Source organism: Saccoglossus kowalevskii, chromosome 20 (assembly GCF_978046115.1).
Source record: "Saccoglossus kowalevskii chromosome 20, keSacKowa6.1, whole genome shotgun sequence".
NCBI classification, from domain to species: Eukaryota; Metazoa; Hemichordata; class Enteropneusta; family Harrimaniidae; genus Saccoglossus; species Saccoglossus kowalevskii.
Window position 1 is genome coordinate 245802 of NC_140660.1, and position 20776 is coordinate 266577.

General features: G+C 34.5%; 1 protein-coding gene across 2 annotated transcripts in view; it reads left to right on the forward strand.

Annotated features, from left to right (window-relative positions):
* The first annotated feature begins 5179 nt into the window (after positions 1-5179).
* LOC100376561 (pyruvate kinase PKM-like) overlaps positions 5180-20776 on the forward strand; it is a 91679-nt gene continuing 76082 nt past the window's right edge. The window contains exon 1 of one of the 2 annotated variants that reach the window (XM_085494506.1): positions 5180-5268. Coding sequence is in view for 1 of the 2 variants with exons in the window: in XM_085494505.1 (XP_085350631.1) it covers positions 7248-7266 (19 nt within the window). In the remaining variant the exon portion in view is untranslated. Of the gene's footprint in view, positions 5269-7212; positions 7267-20776 lie in introns of those variants that run through there. The other variant, XM_085494505.1, reaches the window with a different exon arrangement.

Genomic DNA, 20776 nt, shown 5'->3' on the forward strand with positions numbered 1-20776 from the left:
CTGCCATAATGTGAAAATAAGACAAAAAAGCATTTTTCTCAGAATTCCTAGAGCCATTGAAATTAGTGGTGACATGAATAATTCATTGATGAATGAATAAAAATTTTGGACCAGTTTAATAAATACATTTATATTTACAGACCACAGCCCAACCACAGCCAATTAATAAGATTAGGGCAAAAAATATATTGAATTACAAATTTTCAAAACTTCAACCAATTTATAAGAGATTGACAGCAATGGGTGAAACGCATAGCAAAATATGACATTTCTGGATAAAAAATTACTCCATTGTGTCTAAAAAGTTGAATACAAAGCAAGAAAAGTGGTAAAATAAAAATAAAAAAGATTCCCAGTTACTTTGCACTATACCTGCCAAATAAATGAAGCTGATCTCATGAAATGTGTGCTTGAACACACAACCTCAAAATTATCAGATCTATGCAAGGTCAGGAAAGGTCAAAACTTATAATAATTAGGTCAAAGTAAACTTTGGTTATGTAAGATGAGATCTGCCAAAAATGACTAAATTCCAGTGAATAGAGCCATAATTATGGTCAAAACAACAACCTCAGGTCGTCCTAGGCAAACTGTCAATGGTCTCCGTACGACATTCTACTCAAGTAAACAGAGTTTTTAATGTTGTACTCGCCATATACTGGTAGCGGGATTCATTCTACTTCAGTTCAATCATGTCATATTTTCCCCCACACCACAGCGTTATAAAGTTCATGGTTCATTATATATTCCAGTCATGATGTATAGTATGTTGATTTTATCGATAACACTGATCGATTATTGACTCCAATTCCAACATCAATATTCTGGTTGATGTTGAACTCGTAGACATATGCTTTTAAATTGGTGACAACATTTTCTATAGAATTAATATTTTTTTTGATTGTTCAGTAAATGCATTATTTATTCACTGGGTTTTAATTTCGCTATATTCGTGATAAATAAAATTTGCTGAATTAAATCTACGTGAATTAACTTTAAAACTCGTTGTTTTCTTGACAAATTCGTGAAATTAAAACACAGTGAATATGATCAAAAACATCAAAATAGTGAAATTGAACGTCAGCGATTTTAACGGTTTTAATACAGTATTGATCAACAGTGAGAGATCATTTTTTTTTTGTCAATCTTTTTTAGACAAGTTGTTAAATAGTAATACGCATAAAATTACAATTCGCCACTACAATGAAATACTTTTCGTCATTGAAAACACTTTTCGTCACTGAAAACCCACTTAAAATATTCTGCAATACGTCAACGACTAAGATATATCATGCACCTTTATGTTGTCATCTACGGGAATGTTGAGATATACATCAGAAATAATGTTAAAATGCCTAACAATGAACAACTTCCACTTTATTTTCATCATAACCTTACATTACTAGTAATCACATGTCTGAGATTGTATATTTACCGGGTTGTTTTGTGGTGACAATTCCACGTCAATGACACATCAGTTGAAAAATGGCACTAGAGGGCGACAAACACTAGACTTTCCAGTGCATGTCAACACATAGCAGATTGGAAGACTCTTTTATTTATTAGCTCTGCTGTCGACTTTGTCGAGCGGAGCTTATCTTATGAGTGATTGTCGTCCGTCGTCGTCGTCGTCGTCCGTGTCAATGTTTTACTTTTTTGACTTCTTCTTGAAAACTATAAGCCTGAATGCTTTGATACTTAATGGTGTATATGTACCTTGGGTGGACCTCTCTTAGATTTGTTCATTTCATGATAATATCTTCAATTCTCTAATTTTGGTGAATATTTTTGTCATTTTTAGTAAAAAGTGATATTTTCGACTTCTTGTTAAAACCGCAAGTCCAATTGCTTTGATATTACATATATAGGTACTACATGTGGTCCTCTCTCAGATTTGTTCATTTCATGATGATATCTTCAATTCTCTAATTTTGGTGAATATTTTTGTCATTTTTGGTAAAAAGTGATATTTTCGACTTCTGGTTAAAAACCGCAAGTCCGATTGCTTTTATATTACATATATAGGTACTACATGTGGACCTCTTTCAGATTGTTAATTTCATGGTGATGTCTTCAATTATCTAATTTTGATGATTATTTTTGTCATTTTTGGTGAAAAGTTATATTTTTGAATTCTTGTTAAAAACAGCAAGTCTACATATTGTTCATTTTCTAATGATAACAGCAGAGCTATCTAAGCCAAGAGGCTGCTTGTTTATTTATTTATTTATTTATTTGTTTGTTTGTTTGTTTGTTTGTTAGTAACCTGTGAATATAATTGCCATAAATTATTCTGACACGTTGTATGTTGACATGGAGGTATTAGTGGCCACTATACACATGTCATTCAAGTAGGAATATCAGTTATAGATGACATATTGAAGGGACGGTTAGAGGTGTATCTGACATTGACAGCAGAAATGATGAATATTAATCAGCACGTCATCAACTGAAAGGGATTATGTAAGCGTGCACGTCAATATCAAGTGTAGGTCACTCTGTCTTGATTGTTGTCAAAATGATGAATCTCATCACATCATTAGAGAAAGTATAATAAAAAAGATAATATAGTTTCTGACATAAAAAAATAAATGAAAGAAAATTATGGGGGGAGGGGCTATTAACAATTTATCGTCCACTTGTGTATCCACTAGACTATTCACTATAGAGTTAGGTACAGAGTTTATCTCTGATAATGAAATTACTCATTTTGTCCACTGTTATTTGATAAAAAGTCAGAAATGTTTTACACGTTGTGACTTCAATTTTCTCATAAGTGACCTAGAATTTGTTTTAGAATTTGTTTATCACTTGTGTATTAAATATTTTATTCACATTGGAAGCCTGTCCAGTCATTGGAAAATGGCGACTCAGGATAGCAAGTATGACATCAGTGTTGTCCGTTCTTAGGTCAGCATACATCACACAGGGTTGTGTGTTTGCTGATATGTTAGTTCAAATAGCGGTCGTCCTCTCGCCATCTCGTGTTTGATATGAGATTTTGACGACGTATACAAAACGTGCAAAATATGTTGTTTGTTAAATTATTTGTATTTTCTAAATTTATGTGGGAAAAGATTTGGACGTGGTTTCGCAAAAGTGGGTGTGTGTTCTAAAATATGGTCGAGGTCATTTTTGTCACTCGATGTCTAGCCTGACATGTATGCGTGAGTGGCACACTCGCTGGCTGAACGGCATCAGACCCCACTGGGTTTGGAGCAACGCTGAGGGCGCAACTCACGTGACCTTGTCAGCCTGCTCGATGCCCTAATTAGAACAATTGAGCACCTCCTCTGTGGAAGGAAGTTGGTGTCAAATTTTAGAACTCCTTATTTAAGAAGATCTCCTTTTTGAAATGATCAAATACTGGCTGATTTCCACTGGATAACACTCTAAACAGTTCTTGTTCTCTTAGTTGTATATTTGTCTGACAAATAGCGAAATTCCTGAAGTAACATCCCTGGTCAGGATCCCTGGTAGTGACGGAAGATGCCGGTTGGTTTTACTGCCCTCTATCGGTATTATATGTAATCTTTTGACACAATTCCCCATCACATAGTTTTAAAGAAGTTGGCATCTAACCTGAATATTCAGGTCATGCAGAAATTGATGACGTCATCGATGAGTTTATTAGCTTCTTCATTTTGTGAGATATTACCAGTCATGTTTTATGTGTCGACAGTGTCATACGTACATCAAATCCAGCTGCACGTGTTTGCAGATTAATTTGTTCTACACATTCACGAACGGATGTTTTACTCGTATACTGTAGTGAACAAGACACAAGGCAATATTCGACTAGAATTGTTAGTTAATATACAATAACTTAGGGAGTCAATCATTCTATATATTTATTGATAGCAGCTGACAAAGATAAAATGTTACTTTTACTAATACTCACTTGTGGCCAGCTCATTACAAGCCAGGCTAAGAGCTCAGTCACCGGATTCCTGAACACACATATTGAGTAAAACTGTGAAATCTGTCTAGAACCTCGATATAACAATATATAATAAAATACGTAACAAAAACTATTCCATTGGAGAATAGACTGGATAAACAAGTTGCCTGTAACTCAAAGTTAATTTTCAAGTTACTAAATTTGAACGAAATGAATACAAAAAAAAGGCATCACTGGGAAATGCATTGGATAACTAAGGTTTGTTCGAGTAATGCAAACTTTTAAAATCTTCAAAGTTATCTGAGTATCAATTTATCAGGCAAGGGGCTTGTCATTATTCTGAACTATCATTATAATTTGAAAAACTCAAATAAAAAAATCTGTCGTTGACTGAGTATTTGCAATAAAATAATACATGAAGTTTATTATAAACCTTCCCGTTACTACATAAATTATACAATTTTGCTAATATTGACATATCGCAATTGGCAGAAATGACTGGAAATTCTAAATTTTGTTAAATCAATATATTTGTTTTGAAATATTATCTAAATATTGTCCATACTTTTTTTTTCTGAAATGACACAAGCTCTTAAATTGTTATTTTCATTTTTTTCAAGTTCAGAAAATAAAAACGTAAACAAAATATTTCTTATTGTTTCAGTGAATGTAGATACAAATTTAAGATTCAGTGTTTCAACATTTTGACATTAAATAACAGCTTCTTAATAAAATTATTTTCATATTTTGTTAATTTTAACAAACATCTAGGCCATAGAACAGTAAGTCTGTACTATAATAATAAACTTGTTTAACTAATGTTATTTATTATAACTGAATGGTCTTTTTTTTTTTAATCTGCTTATTATAGTTAAGAATTTGTTTCCAATATTGATAAAGTCACTGACCTCAGGCTTATTAAATAGCAGCTGACTCTTTTACCCAATATATGTCAAAGTGTAGACCCTTTTTATTGTACACAATATGGATTTCATTTCAAAATTTACACCCCCCCCCCCCCGTGAGTATGCTGCAGCTCACGACGATCACCTCATGCAGTGTCGTATCACAATAAAACTGCACTCATATCAATCCGCAACCAGAGAAATCATAGCAATATAGTAACATTTACGAAGTATATCTACTTATATGTATTGATTATTTAATGAAATAAAACAACAGTCAAACAAATGACATTGGAAATGCAGCTCAGTGGTTTTATGACAAAAAATAACAACGCGCGGAATGATATTAACGCGATCTTTAAATTGCGCAGATAATCTGCGCAGTGCACTTGTTATCCACAGTGTGCGTTTACTGATTGTATATTGTTGGAATTTCACGACTTATTGTAGTTCTGACTCCAGGTAAGATAATATCTTATCACCATTTTGTGATATTTCTTTTGACAAACATGTGTGCATTTCACTTACTCGAACAACCTGTGTCATTACGTTCACGGGGTGTTTTAACCTTGCTATGTCCATGATATGACTCTCAGACTGTCTGACGGTCAGCTGCAGACGACATGACACCTGGGTGCCCCACACCGGCCGGTCATCGACATTACCAGTTACCAACTTAAAATGTCATGCGTACAGTCGCTAACTACCCCGAACGCATGTCAGAAACCAATATCAGTAATTTTATATCGCATATAGGAGATATCGTTCGTGCACATGTTTTGTTATATTTTAGTTAATTTAGCTTAGCCTTGTCGGTTCCCAGTCTAATAATTCAACTATTTGACCTTTTCAAATCTACACTCTTCAAAAAGTTTGCATATGTTAATAAAACCACGTTAATATTTGTTAAAATTAAATGAAGGCAGAACAGTTGAATTTATTCCAAAATGGTGGACGACTGACCTGGAACCGACCTTTGCGTCTTTCAGAAATTCGTAAAATATTTGCATTCATAGATACCCGTAGTTTAGAAAATAATCTGTTGTCAATTGTAGTATTCAGTGCTATCGTATTATACAATATTTTGTGGGTAAGAGTTATGGCCCTCTCACTCATAACTCTAATCCCAACCCTGCCCCTCCAGTACCCATCCTCCATTTCAATTGTAATAATAATAATAATCTTTATTGATAAACGTATCCTTAATTAAGATATTGTTCATGATACAATAAAGTTAAAAGTTGAAAGTAAAAAATGAATAAAAAAAACACAAAAAACAACAAAAACACAAAACAAAGCAAAAACATTATATTTTATGAGGCAGGTGGTAATTTAGTTTTAATGTAGTTTTCTTATTAAGAAGCCTTGGTGTACAAATTTGGCTAAATTAATTAACATGGTTTTGTCTTTAGTTATAAGTATATTTACTAGTATATATACCTCTCTATTGTATTTTTATATTGTATATACCTCTCTTTGGGGTTACTTCTAAATTACCGATATAATTATTTGGAGGGCACCCCAATTACATTGGGGTGGTGGGGGTGTTAGGGTTCAGGTTAGGGGTGAGGGGGGCCTTAAAAATCTTTTTCTATCTGTGAGTAACAAAACAAAACATTATGTGTAACTATTAAGAAGAAAGTAACCTGCTTTAGGCATAGATTGTATACAAGTGAATTTTTAGGTTTAAGAAACTATAATGACCCTCTTGTTAATTCTGGAGGATTATTATACAATTGCATTTTATTTTATTTCTTTGTTCAAAATCTTCATGTAGGTGGAACAATGAAAACAAGACAATGGAGGACAAAATGCTACTGTAAAATACTTCATTTTCGCTTGAAATTTATTATTTTCGCTGAAGGGATGATTCAGTGAAAATAAAATCCAGCGAATATACCTTGTTTCCTATATTTTATATTCAACTTATCAAAAATAAGTGAAAATAAATTCCATACAAAACACCCTGAAAGTCTTTTCAGCGAAAATTGATTCCAGCTGAAATAAAGTATTTCGTAGTATTTGGTTTTATCTTCTTCACAACATATGGTTTAGTAGTTTTAAGCTTTTTCAGTTTCTTTTTTTTCATATGCTAAACCTAGTGTTTTTCCTATTCTTCTTCCACATGGCTTCATGGGTCATAACAATCTGATTAAAATTTATGTAGGGAAAGGCACGGGTTCTAGTTGGTCCAACTAGTATCTATATGCAAATTGCATGCAAATTTTGCTAGATTAGCAACCAATCAGGGCTTGTTTTACAGGCAGCTTAAAAGACCTAGCCAGTTTCAGTAAGGCACGCTCTTATTGACACATCCAGTTGTTGGAGAGGTGCCAAATGTGATTTGCATAGGTAGTTTATCCGTATAATTTTAGAGGCATTTTACACAAGCAGCCATAAACTGTTGCTTGCTATTAAAAACAAACACAGACTCTACCTTCATGGATTCAATCAAATCGGGTTTGTAGCTTTTCTGTGTTTTTTTATCCCATTATATTATCTGATTCCTTCCTGTCATTGTTTGGTCTTGAGGCAGAGGGTATTTAAAATACATAAATACAATTTAAAACAGGAATCAACTGTCTTAAATAATTTAATTTCCTACTTTTTTAGAACATTCATTGTTACTATGCAGTAACCAGGTAATGATATGGTATGAGATCAAGTTGCAGACAACTCAGAATCTGCAACAAATATTCAAAATAATAATTAATTGGTTGAAACTCCACAATTATTAACAAATTATTTAATGTATGGTCACTTTATGAATACAATTTGACATAACTCAAAATTCCACTAAAATGTTACAGAAATTCAAAAAATTGCAGACCTAGGTAATGTAAACAACTTTAAACATGATTTCTAACCAAGAAACAATCTTTAGAAACCTACATGTACCTACAACATTGTTTTTTTACGCCCTAACTGTACTGTTAGGTTAGGTTAGGTTGGGGTAGTTTCTTACCATTATAATTTTTCACTGGATTTCCTTCACTTTTCATATGGTTACAATGTTTGGTCACAAGCAACTTTTCGCACAAAAAAGGTGTCAACAATTTTTAAGATATTAGGTTTTTATAGTTGTCTATAATTACTATTTTTTTTTAATGAAATAATGCTTTATAACATGAATTTCTATGAAAAAAAGTCTGAAATAACCAATTTTGGCATGTTTTCAGATTAGTTTACTCTGCAAATATATTTTGTACTGGGTAAAAAAAACCTAAAAGTAGATGGTCGATGTTTGAATCAATACTTTTAAAACAAATTAATGTGATATTCTTTTGACAGTTTTAATAGGGTTGAATACATGTGTGTAGTGTACCCACGTCTCAATAATGTCAGCTTACACTAATTTGTGATCAGAGTGATCAAGCAAACAAGTTGGGGTGCAATGTATATGAAATATACCAGAACTCTTTGTAGAAAACAGGTCTAGTTGATATAGATATCTCACAACACAGCCAGTGAAGCATAGACAATTACTGCTATGCAAGGTATCTTTGACTACCTCATGAGAGTGCCAATACTGTGTGTGTTGTCACAGTAACAGTAAAGATATACACACATTCAGCTAGATTGAATATAATGTTCCCTGCAGGGTGTTTTGTTGTGTTAGTTTGACACTTAAGTTTAGCGGTTGTGTACAACTATAGCACTCTATTGTCATATGTGTACTATTTTACAATGACTATTACAGCATGACAATGTAAACTTTTAATGAATTATTACATCTAGGGTCTGGTCTTGTTTAGATGTCTGGCTCAGATCACCCTACCCTACCTAAAATTTATACTCTAATCAGCATTTTTTTTGGCCAAATATGAAAAAATATTACAAAATCAGACGAGATTTCAAAATCAGCAAGCGATCACATAACAAATGATGTCTGAAGGGAAATAAAATATAAAATGTGCCAGAACCACAACATTTATTTATTTTGACCTTACTTGACCTGCCAAGTATTTAAGTACTGCATCTAGGTTAGTAAGATTACCAAGTATTGAGTCTGATACAATCCAAACTTGGAAACTTACAGATTCGTTGTCAGTCTGACCCAGACTTGTATCTTGTATATGCGTTGGCTGTTCACATTAGAACTTTAGACACACATCATATAATTTGGGATATATACGCACATCCATTTTCTTATGATCTGATTCTAGATGGTCAAATGGCGACCATTTTAATGTTTTAATTTTTAATCATCAAAATCATTTCAGAATTTTAGAGCCAAATCTAGATCGTGTGTGGATAGTTTTTTGGTTCAGACTTAGTACACACATTAGACATGATGAGACCTTAATGTTTTCACCACCAGACTTTCTCATTTAAATTTTTCTGCACTTTTTTATTATATTCTCAAATATTTCTGGAAATGAACCCATAACTGGCAAAATTTAAGTGATTTTTTAGTTTTTAATCAAAAAATTTGGCTATTTTTGTCCCAGTCTTCCAAAGGTAAGACTGTAGTCTATATATGGAATTATTTTGTTAATTTGTGATGAAGAGAGGGAACTGGTGGTGAAAAGGTGAATTATTTTGGATTGCAATAAAAGCAGTACTGGAGCCATATCTGACTGGCAATGCAGTCAGCTCATAATATAAACTGTTTATAGTTCTTTAACTAGGTAACTCACAGTGACTATGTTATACAATCACTTGTTGACCTCTGCTTCATTAACTAGGTAACTCACAGTGACTATGTTATGCAATCACTTGTTGACCTCTGCTTCATTAACTAGGTAACTCACAGTGACTATGTTATACAATCACTTGTTGACCTCTGCTTCATTAACTAGGTAACTCACAGTGACTATGTTATACAATCACTTGTTGACCTCTGCTTCATTAACTAGGTAACTCACAGTGACTATGTTATACAATCACTTGTTGACCTCTGCTTCATTAACTAGGTAACTCACAGTGACTATGTTATGCAATCACTTGTTGACCTCTGCTTCATTAACTAAGTAACTCACAGTGACTATGTTATGCAATCACTTGTTGACCTCTGCTTCATTAACTAGGTAACTCACAGTGACTATGTTATGCAATCACTTGTTGACCTCTGCTAACTCACAGTGACTATGTTATGCAATCACTTGTTGACCTCTGCTTCATTAACTAGGTAACTCACAGTGACTATGTTATGCAATCACTTGTTGACCTCTGCTTCATTAACTAGGTAACTCACAGTGACTATGTTATGCAATCACTTGTTGACCTCTGCTTCATTAACTAGGTAACTCACAGTGACTATGTTATGCAATCACTTGTTGACCTCTGCTTCATTAACTAGGTAACTCACAGTGACTATGTTATGCAATCACTTGTTGACCTCTGCTTCATTAACTAGGTAACTCACAGTGACTATGTTATACAATCACTTGTTGACCTCTGCTTCATTAACTAGGTAACTCACAGTGACTATGTTATGCAATCACTTGTTGACCTCTGCTTCATTAACTAGGTAACTCACAGTGACTATGTTATACAATCACTTGTTGACCTCTGCTTCATTAACTAGGTAACTCACAGTGACTATGTTATGCAATCACTTGTTGACCTCTGCTTCATTAACTAGGTAACTCACAGTGACTATGTTATGCAATCACTTGTTGACCTCTGCTTCATTAACTAGGTAACTCACAGTGACTATGTTATGCAATCACTTGTTGACCTCTGCTTCATTAACTAGGTAACTCACAGTGACTATGTTATACAATCACTTGTTGACCTCTGCTTCATTAACTAAGTAACTCACAGTGACTATGTTATGCAATCACTTGTTGACCTCTGCTTCATTAACTAGGTAACTCACAGTGACTATGTTATGCAATCACTTGTTGACCTCTGCTTCATTAACTAGGTAACTCACAGTGACTATGTTATACAATCACTTGTTGACCTCTGCTTCATTAACTAGGTAACTCACAGTGACTATGTTATGCAATCACTTGTTGACCTCTGCTAACTCACAGTGACTATGTTATGCAATCACTTGTTGACCTCTGCTAACTCAGTGACTACAAAATGTATGTTATGCAATCACTTGTTGACCTCTGCTAACTCACAGTGACTATGTTATGCAATCACTTGTTGACCTCTGCTTCATTAACTAGGTAACTCACAGTGACTATGTTATGCAATCACTTGTTGACCTCTGCTTCATTAACTAGGTAACTCACAGTGACTATGTTATGCAATCACTTGTTGACCTCTGCTAACTCACAGTAACTATGTTATGCAATCACTTGTTGACCTCTGCTAACTCACAGTGACTATGTTATGCAATCACTTGTTGACCTCTGCTAACTCACAGTGACTATGTTATGCAATCACTTGTTGACCTCTGCTTCATTAACTAGGTAACTCACAGTGACTATGTTATGCAATCACTTGTTGACCTCTGCTAACTCACAGTGACTATGTTATGCAATCACTTGTTGACCTCTGCTAACTCACAGTGACTATGTTATGCAATCACTTGTTGACCTCTGCTAACTCACAGTGACTATGTTATGCAATCACTTGTTGACCTCTGCTTCATTAACTAGGTAACTCACATTGACTATGTTATGCTATCACTTGTTGACCTCTGCTAACTCACAGTGACTATGTTATGCAATCACTTGTTGACCTCTGCTTCATTAACTAGGTAACTCACAGTGACTATGTTATGCAATCACTTGTTGACCTCTGCTAACTCACAGTGACTATGTTATGCAATCACTTGTTGACCTCTGCTTCATTAACTAGGTAACTCACAGTGACTATGTTATGCAATCACTTGTTGACCTCTGCTTCATTCCCATAAAATGTGACCATCTAATCATTTAGCAGATTTTCCAATTGCTTTTAAAATCACAACCTATCACAAAATTGTGTCATTTTTAGTTCTCTAAAATTATGTCCACCTAAGATTTGTTTTCAATGGTTTGACTCTAATTTAGGCTTTTAATTAATGAAAACAAAAACTGACTTCAATGAATTAAGAACACCGGAAGAATCAAAACATCATGCAAATGATTATGTATTACCGTAGACGTACACATAGAATTGACTTGCTTTACAAGGTTCCAATAACATTGCTTATTATTCAGTCATTGTTCGATATCCTTGGTTTTCTATGTAAACTTCAAGTTTGTTTATCATTAAAGAATGTTTTACAGCACTTAAATCGATTTTGTGCAAATACTGAATTCCATCATGTTTTCAAGAACACAAGCAATATTTTCGACTTCCTGAAAACTACCTCCCTGATATTTCAGGTATACATAATTTTTTTGAACATTTAGTAGAATGAAGTGTATTTCTCAACAGCCCAAACCAAATGACTTTTTTGTGGGTTAACCATATTTAGTCCCCGTTCGGACAAAGTCCGAAAACGGGGACTTATTATTCAGTCTACGTCCGTGCGTCTGTGCATCCATGTGTCCGTCCATAGTCATATCTCAGAATCCCTTGGACCAATTTCGTTCGTTCTTTGCATGTGCCTAGTACTTTATGTGGGACATATGCACATGCAGTGGTTTAGCGATTCGATTCAAAATGGCCGACTGGCAGCCATCTTGTTTTTTTGAAAATGTTGTATTTTGGACATGCTTTGTCAGTTTTCATTCAAATTTGGCACATACATGTACTTTATACATGTTAGGATGCATGTCCATAACAATTTGTTTCAAAATCTGGTCAAGGATGGCTGATTGACAGCCATCTGACTTTTTGGGCTTACTGCTATATTTCCACAATTTATGTACCATTTTCATTCATATTTGGCACATACATTATGAAACACACTGGTATGTATATCAGTGTGTTTCATAATCATATCAAAAATGACCAAATAACGACTGTTTTTATTTTTGGTCATATTACTATTACAAGGAACACGTGTTTTGATGTAAATAAACAATCTGTTGTATACGCCACTTGGAACTCAAGTTTCAAGGACAACCCCTCCGCTTTAATATGACGAGCACAAAGAGAACTTTCACAAATTTAACGGGGACTGTGTCATTTTCAATGACTTGTTTGTTTTTTATTTGTATGCATTGTTTGAATGCAATGTGCAATGTTCTTGCAGGATAGCAAAGCTGTTCGACCATCAGTTCACTCATTTAAAAAGGGATAAGGTAAAAGGAGCACTGAAAGTTTTGACAGCTTTCATGATAATAAATGGATCTTATCTATTCATGCAATGAGTCAAAAGATTCTTCGTCAACACTAACTCAGTCATATTCATAATTTTTTCTGCCCAGGTATCTAGATACCTACAATTTACTTTAGTTTGGATACAAAAATTGTATAAATACGAGAAATCGTATCCTATAAAATTATGATCATGTGATATTAGATTGCTTTTGCTCATATTTCTAAATAACATGAATAACATTTACCCTAATTGCAACAGAAACTGTATTATTGACAAGGACTTGTGTTTTTGATTGCAAAACAGGATAGCTATATAATGCATATAAATTGATTGGTTTTCAATTTAGATTTTCATTTCTTTCAATGTCTTGTTTTTGTTTATTCCCAAACTAATTCACATACTAACGCCAGGTTATTTTGTCTTTCCACCTCTTCAAACATAACTTGATTCAGCAATAATACTTACATTGTATCAATTCATTCACTCAGACATGTTATTAAATTTATGAAACTCTCACTTGCTAAACACAGCAGCTTATTTTTAGTCCCCGTTTGGACGCAGTCCGAAAATGGGGACTTATGTTTTGACCTCCTTGTGTGCGTGCGTCCGGACCTGTATCTTAGAAATGCCTGGATCAATCACAATCAAACTTCACACATACATCATACATGATATTATACATATGCACGTCAATTTGTTTCACGATCTGATTCAAGATGGCCGAATGGCGGCCATTTTTGTGCTAAAAATCATCAAAATTTTTCAGCTGTTTACAGATGGATTTTGTTCAAAATTGGTATATACGTTAGACATTATAGGACCTTGATGCACATCATTTCGTTTTTCAGATAAGATTCAAAATGGCCGACTGGCGGCCATTTTTTTTAATGAATGTGGTTCTCGTGCCATATCTCTGTCATGCTTTGACTGATTATGTTCAAATTTTAAATACTCATTATAGATCATGTCATAGATATACAGATATATTGGTTTGAGGATTCTATTACAAATGGTTGAATGGTGGCCATTTTTGTGCTAAAAAATCATCAAATATCAAGCGTTTCTGACATTTATGGATGGATTTCGTTCAAACTTGGTACATATATTAGACATTACAGGTTTCTGATGCACATCATTTATTTTTCAGATCGGATTCAAAATGGCTGTCTGGCGGCCATTTTGTTTTAATGAATGGGCTTCTAGACCCATATCTCGGACTTGTTTTGACTGATTATGTTCAAATTTTATATATTCGTTATACATCATGTTATATATATATACATGTATTCAAAATGGCTGATTTTGAATGCTGTTCCAGAGCAATATCTCCCAATATGGACAAGTACTTGTTTGACGATCTGATACAAATGTCAATCATTTTAATGTTAAAAAATCATATTCCTGACATGGTTATATTCCAGCTATACTATAAACAAAGCTATATATCTTAAGGTAGCGAGATAGTTTTTTGGCATGGAAAATGTAAACATCTATAATCGGAGTAAATTTTACAAGAACCTATACAATCTATATATGTTTGGAAAGCCCTTGACTTGTACTTTTCTATTATTAATATTTTGTGAACACTGTGTTTGTTTTAGCGTCACGTGATTCTGAAAATCGGCGCGGCTGATAATTAACTAACGTGAATACGTTTTTAAATGTCAGCTCTACGGTCATGCATGCGGCCAAAAACTTTACACTGTTTTGAAGCAAAGGTCATGAAGTTTAAATCCGTATTTCTATTTTTTAAATTAAGTTTTTTTTTCCTATCCGAAAATGGAAAATTTCAAGCACGTTTTTTGGTGTTGAAGTTAGTGTATACCGGTGGTTTGCGCGAGGTTTGTGAAAATACGCGATAGAATTTCGCAAAAATGTAAATACGGATACGAAGCCAACATATTCGAGAGTACGGAAAGCCAAACGGCGACATCGTAGCGCTACTCACTGAAACGCCATTTAAAATTAGGTCAACGGCAATTGCCAGAAATCGAACACCGAGAAATCGGCACTTTTATGATTTTAAACTTCAATCAAGGTTAACTCCCGTTTTAGCAGCAACAATTATATAGGTTGGCAGTAAATAAATTACCTTGAAGGTTGTTTTCAGAAAAAATCATGATTCGACATTTATGTCTGTGAAAAAACTGTATTTTTACCGTTTTCTTTCACGCTATGGAGTTTTGACACGGTCTGTGCGGATAACGAACGGTGACGTCATTCATTACAGCTGGGATTATGCAAAGTGGGCGGTTCTGTTTGCAGGTAGCAAACAACACAAATACTACACTGGGCAGTTGAAGTGTTTGTCAACATAGCGTATTTATGTTTGGGCCGTTTTATTTGCAAACTTATTTTCTTGAGTATTCCACAAGTTTCAAAGTCTTTTAGAGACACAAGAACACTTTCCGACAATAATTATCAGACTCCCGCGAGCAAACTTGCGCAGATTACGGTAGAATAAGAAAATGGAATGACGGCTGTGGGGTAAGTTTTTTTATGTGTGGAATTGGAAGAAATGCAGAGTAAATTTTCAACACGAAAATATTGTAAATCATTATCCGACGAGACCGTTTTTGTTGGACTTGTTATTTTCGGGAGGGACCTTTTGTAGTGTTCGTGCAAGTTTAGTTTTCATTTTACCTGAATAAGCCTAAAGCGATTTTTAGACGAATTCGAAGGAAACTCTGCCCCTCCTTACCAAAGTGTTCGTCTTACAGCACATTTACATGCACTCTTTTTGCAGGTACGTCGGACTTTGGTTTGATTTTATTTTAAGATAGTAACAACCACCATCAGCTAAATTCAAGTCCATTATGTTCGCAAATAATTGTGCTGCATGAAGTTTTAAACTTGCCACTTTATCGTGAAGATTCTGGCGATCTCGGCAAAGGAAGCTACCGTAGTGTGGCTCCCCAACAGCAAGTATATTGCGGATAACTCTTTTTTTTTCTCATGATGATAATAGTGATCAATCACTGTCAACAGACTGTAATATTTGTTTCAATTGACGACTCTTTCAACGTAATTCGACCAATGAAAATGCAGTGTTCTAAAATATTGACAGACACTAAACAACCCCACGTGGTTTCTTGTTATGGCTATGACGGGGCTTCAAAGTGTCTTTTTGTCGTCTTTTTGTTGCTTTAACCGGACTTTTCTGGTCTGTTTATAATTCACACTTACGCATTGAATACGTCGTACTATCTTGGGAAACATCCTTTACCATTGTGAGTACCGCCGTTGAGGAAACGAAAACTGCTGTGAATGACGGTGGAGTCAATGAAAGTAAATTACTGAACAGTAAACTTCAAGAGGTGTTAGCTGGGGAAGCTAACTGTGGAGAAGAAGATGACGAATTTGACTTTTTAGACGAAGACAGTTTGAAGGTGAAGATATCACAGATGCCCTTCAAGTATTTGTGAATGACGCTGACGAATCCGACGTTGGGGGCTTTTAGTTTTACAGCCAAAACAAAGTCAGCTTGGACTTTCAGTTGCGAGACGTGACCCCCCCCCCCAAAAAAAACGCAGCGAGTGATACATTTCGAAGACAAAAATACAAAACAATCGCAATCAAAGACGCCGACCACGCGCGTTAGAAATAAATAGAACACGCTGTTTCACTGGCTTCTTTCACTCACGCAATATAATTATGCTATTTCCAAACGCTTATATTGATCACTGTAAAAGTGGATATATTCAAACCAGCCATCAAATTAAAAATTCGGATCTCGTTGAATGTCAATCAACACGGAACTCGGTAAGGGTCAAGGCCCCCTGATCTGATCCTAAAAAGCATATAATGTATCAAACAGAAATAAAAAAAAATAAAAAATCTCCAACTGTGACATTGTACTTTTATTTTGACAACAGATTTATTAAAATAACATTTAGAACATAAATTTGTCTTCCCAAAATATTTTCAAAAAAATCTTAAAAAATACCAAACTGCCGTTAAACGGCCCGGGCGAATTTATGGCAAAATCCGGTAACATGTGATACACTCATGTACTATTTTGTTTATACAAAATTTGTTGTGTTTCGAAAGTGTTTTTTGTTTTTGTTTTTGCTGTACAGCTTCCTCCTCTTGAAACGAAGCAGTGCACACATCTTATCAGCTGTGTGTAAACTACAAACAGATATCTTATCAGTTGTTTGTAAATAGCTTAGCCCCAGTTCAGTTATGTTTGTTAACCATGAATATTAATGAGAAGCACTCATGGGGTGTACACTGGATAAACAAAAAACTTGGGTATTTGTTTGCACACAAGGAAAAAACCAGTTTACTTGTACAAGATATTATTTTTTCAATAAAATAAATACACTAATGTATGTGGCATGCCTTATGGAGCTATGCTTGTGATTTTCAAAAAAAAATGTGAAAAGTGCCCAAAAAACTATTCCGCTACCTTAAATTCGATAACTGACGGGAACTGTGCCATGCATAGCTTGTATTTTAAATTTTAAATTTAGTTTTATTCTTATTTTTGTATTACTTTTGTACCTAAGATGAAGTTAACATTGTTTTGTTTTTTCATTACGGTGTAATGAAGATTATTATTATAATAACAATTTTCACTTCCGGTTCAGTTAAACTTGAAATATACCACAAATATTTACATTTGAGATATAATTTTTAGTATGCCTTTGTCTATTGTTATATATTATGAAGGGAAGGATATGTGTATACCTCTGCTCAAAAGATATGATTTACTGATCCATCTATTGCTAGTATACATGTCCACTATGATATCAATTTATGTCAAGTATATCACAATAAATGAAATGAAGTTATTGAATAGTCATTGATATTATGCATTTCAGTCTTAATATACATAGTGGGTGGGCATGGATTATAAAGGTCAGGTCTTAAAATACAACAGATATTTTATACATGTACAATACAGCTCCTGATTAAAACTAGTATAGGCTATGAATAAGGGTCTGTAATTGAAAGGAAAGAAAAAAAGGTACGGTATGTCACTAAATTGAACAGAGATGATTCACTGTCTTCACTGTCGACTTGTCTTTGGCTTCTTCTCTAAATTCATTAGTCTGATTGCTATGTTACATATTGTGCTGATTGGCAGCAATTTTTACAAACGCATGCCAGCTGGCTAGATGCTTGCTAGATGTTAAGTTGAGCTAGGACCATATGGTATTTCAGATTTTCTGTTTTTAGCAAAAATTTGTTGATCAAAACTGATTTTGAATTATGAAAGTATCATTGTTTATTCTGTCTTTGATTTTGATCATTTCTGATTGATTTTCTATTTTTAGTGAATATCTTTGTTCATTCAAATGATCATAACTCTTTCTTAGATTCATTTCTGCTCTCAGTGTCTGTTTTCTTGTGTCAAAAACTGTTGTTGTTTTTTTCTTTTACAGTCTTGAAGTTGTACTGTTGTCAAAATCATTTTAAGACTTATCATGTTTAAGAATATGTGTGTACTGTAATTAAATACTACAGCTACAGGTTTTGCAAGATGTCCGCTTAGCCAAACAGTACCAAGCAGTTCTGTAGCTTCAGTTGTAATTGAGTTATCAGCATCTTAGGGTGTCATTAAGTCATCGAGCTATCAGCATCTTTGGGTGTCATCAAGTCACTGATCTATCAGCATCTTAGGATGTCTTCAAGTCACTGAGCTATCAGCATCTTGGGGTGTCATCAAGTCACTGAGCTATCAGCATCTTGGGGTGTCATCAAGTCACTGAGTTTTCAGCATCTTGGGGTGTCATCAAGTCACTGATCTATCAGCATCTTAGGATGTCTTCAAGTCACTGAGCTATCAGCATCTTAGGGTGTCATCAAGTCACTGAGTTATCAGCATCTTGGGGTGTCATCAAGTCACTGAGTTTTCAGCATCTTGGGTTGTCATCAAGTCACTGAGTTTTCAGCATCTTGGGGTGTCATCAAGTCACTGAGTTTTCAGTATCTTGGGGTGTCATCAAGTCACTGAGCTATCAGCATCTTGGGGTGTCATCAAGTCACTGAGTTTTCAGCATCTTGGGGTGTCATCAAGTCACTGAGTTTTCAGCATCTTGGGGTGTCATCAAGTCACTGAGTTTTCAGCATCTTGGGGTGTCATCAAGTCGCTGAGTTTTCAGCATCTTGGGGTGTCATCAAGTCACTGAGTTTTCAGTATCTTGGGGTGTCATCAAGTCACTGAATCACATGTAAAATTCTCTGTTTGCATTTTCATTTCCATTATTCTGACTTGCACACCACTGGAAGTCATAAGGATGCTTTCATTTGAATTTATTACTCTTGTTGTCATAGCATCCAAGCAAATACCAAATCAGTATACATAATGTTTCTGTTACAAAGTCGTATAATTTTAAAACTTGAATTTCAGTATTCATGCTGTTTATAGAGGACAATTTTAAAAACTATTGGTAACCTTGTTCTCACAAATAATAAAACTATATTTAATTTGTTTATTGTATGTAGATTGTATCAGAATGTGTTGTTGTAATGTTCTAGGTAAGTCACAAGTCCACTGCACGTTTTTTATCATGTAGTAATCTTTGAGAAGTGCAATGTTCCTTTGTCAATATTTGAAATTATCAAAATGGTTAACTTAAAAAAAAGATTTCTTGTCCTGCTAAAAATTAATCAGCCGTGCTTATGTTTTCAAAATTTTATTTATTTTCAATCGAGCAGAATTATGTCAACTACAGCTCTGAAAAGGTCAAGTTTACTGGGACTCTCGCATTAGTGTTCGAATCGCGCTTGGTGTGAGAGTTCACTTAAATCTTAGTAACTTAAGATTTTCACCAGCCCGACTGAATAGTGGCAGGTGTACATGCAGGGGGGGGGGGGTGTCCCCGTACCAGGGTATGGAGTTTTTGATAATTCTAAGTTAAAATGGAGCATTATATGGCTTCCTTGGGGCCAAGATTACTAACAGTCAGGTCACAGTTGAAGACTGTGGCAACATGTGATCCCTGATCATTCAGAATTTTATGGTTGCCAGAGGATCTGCTCTCCAGGGTCAGGGGGCACATGGCCATGGCCATGGCATGAGGGCGCTGCGCCCTTGGCATGAGGGCCCTTGTTCCCTTGCTTGAAAAAATCCCTGTATACTATGGTATCCCAACACATGGTTCACAACTTGTCTTTTCATTTTAATTAGTTTCATACTGTATTCAAGTATAGTAAATATCGCATTAATTTTATTATCATTTCTGAGCCAGTTGACTGCGATTCTTTTATACTGTGAATCCATTCACAGCTTATCATTTCAAATTTGTCTACAGTGTCATGACTGTAGAATTTACCATTTCTGGTCATTTGTAAATGTTGTATCACAGGCACAGTTTTCTACCAATTTTGAAGTGCTTTCTTGTCAAGCCAAATAATACAAGTTTTTTTTTGTTTTGTTTTTTCATTTGTAACTTAGCAGAGAGTAATGCATTAAAAGTAGTACAGCTAGAGTTGTTGCATTTTCTATAAAAGCTGCAATGTTGTGGGTTATGTCAGAGGTTAAAATTTAAGTTAATAAAAGAAATTATCTGTTCTGTTTTTTGCAAGTTGAATTGGGACACATTATTCAAAATAAAAAAAGGAATATTATTGGTTCATGGTTATTTCATAGATCTTAACAATTCTGAAAGCAATTTTTGGGAAATAACAACTGAGGACTGATTAATTAGTAAAAACTTGATATCTTTATTCGCCTGTCCAAAGGAACAAGCAATTTCTTCATCACCTGCCCAAGCTAAAATCTACTTGTCAGGGACAGGTGCACATGCCCCAACTCATTTGCACTCTGTACTCTTATTCACACATTTCTTTCATAATGTCTCC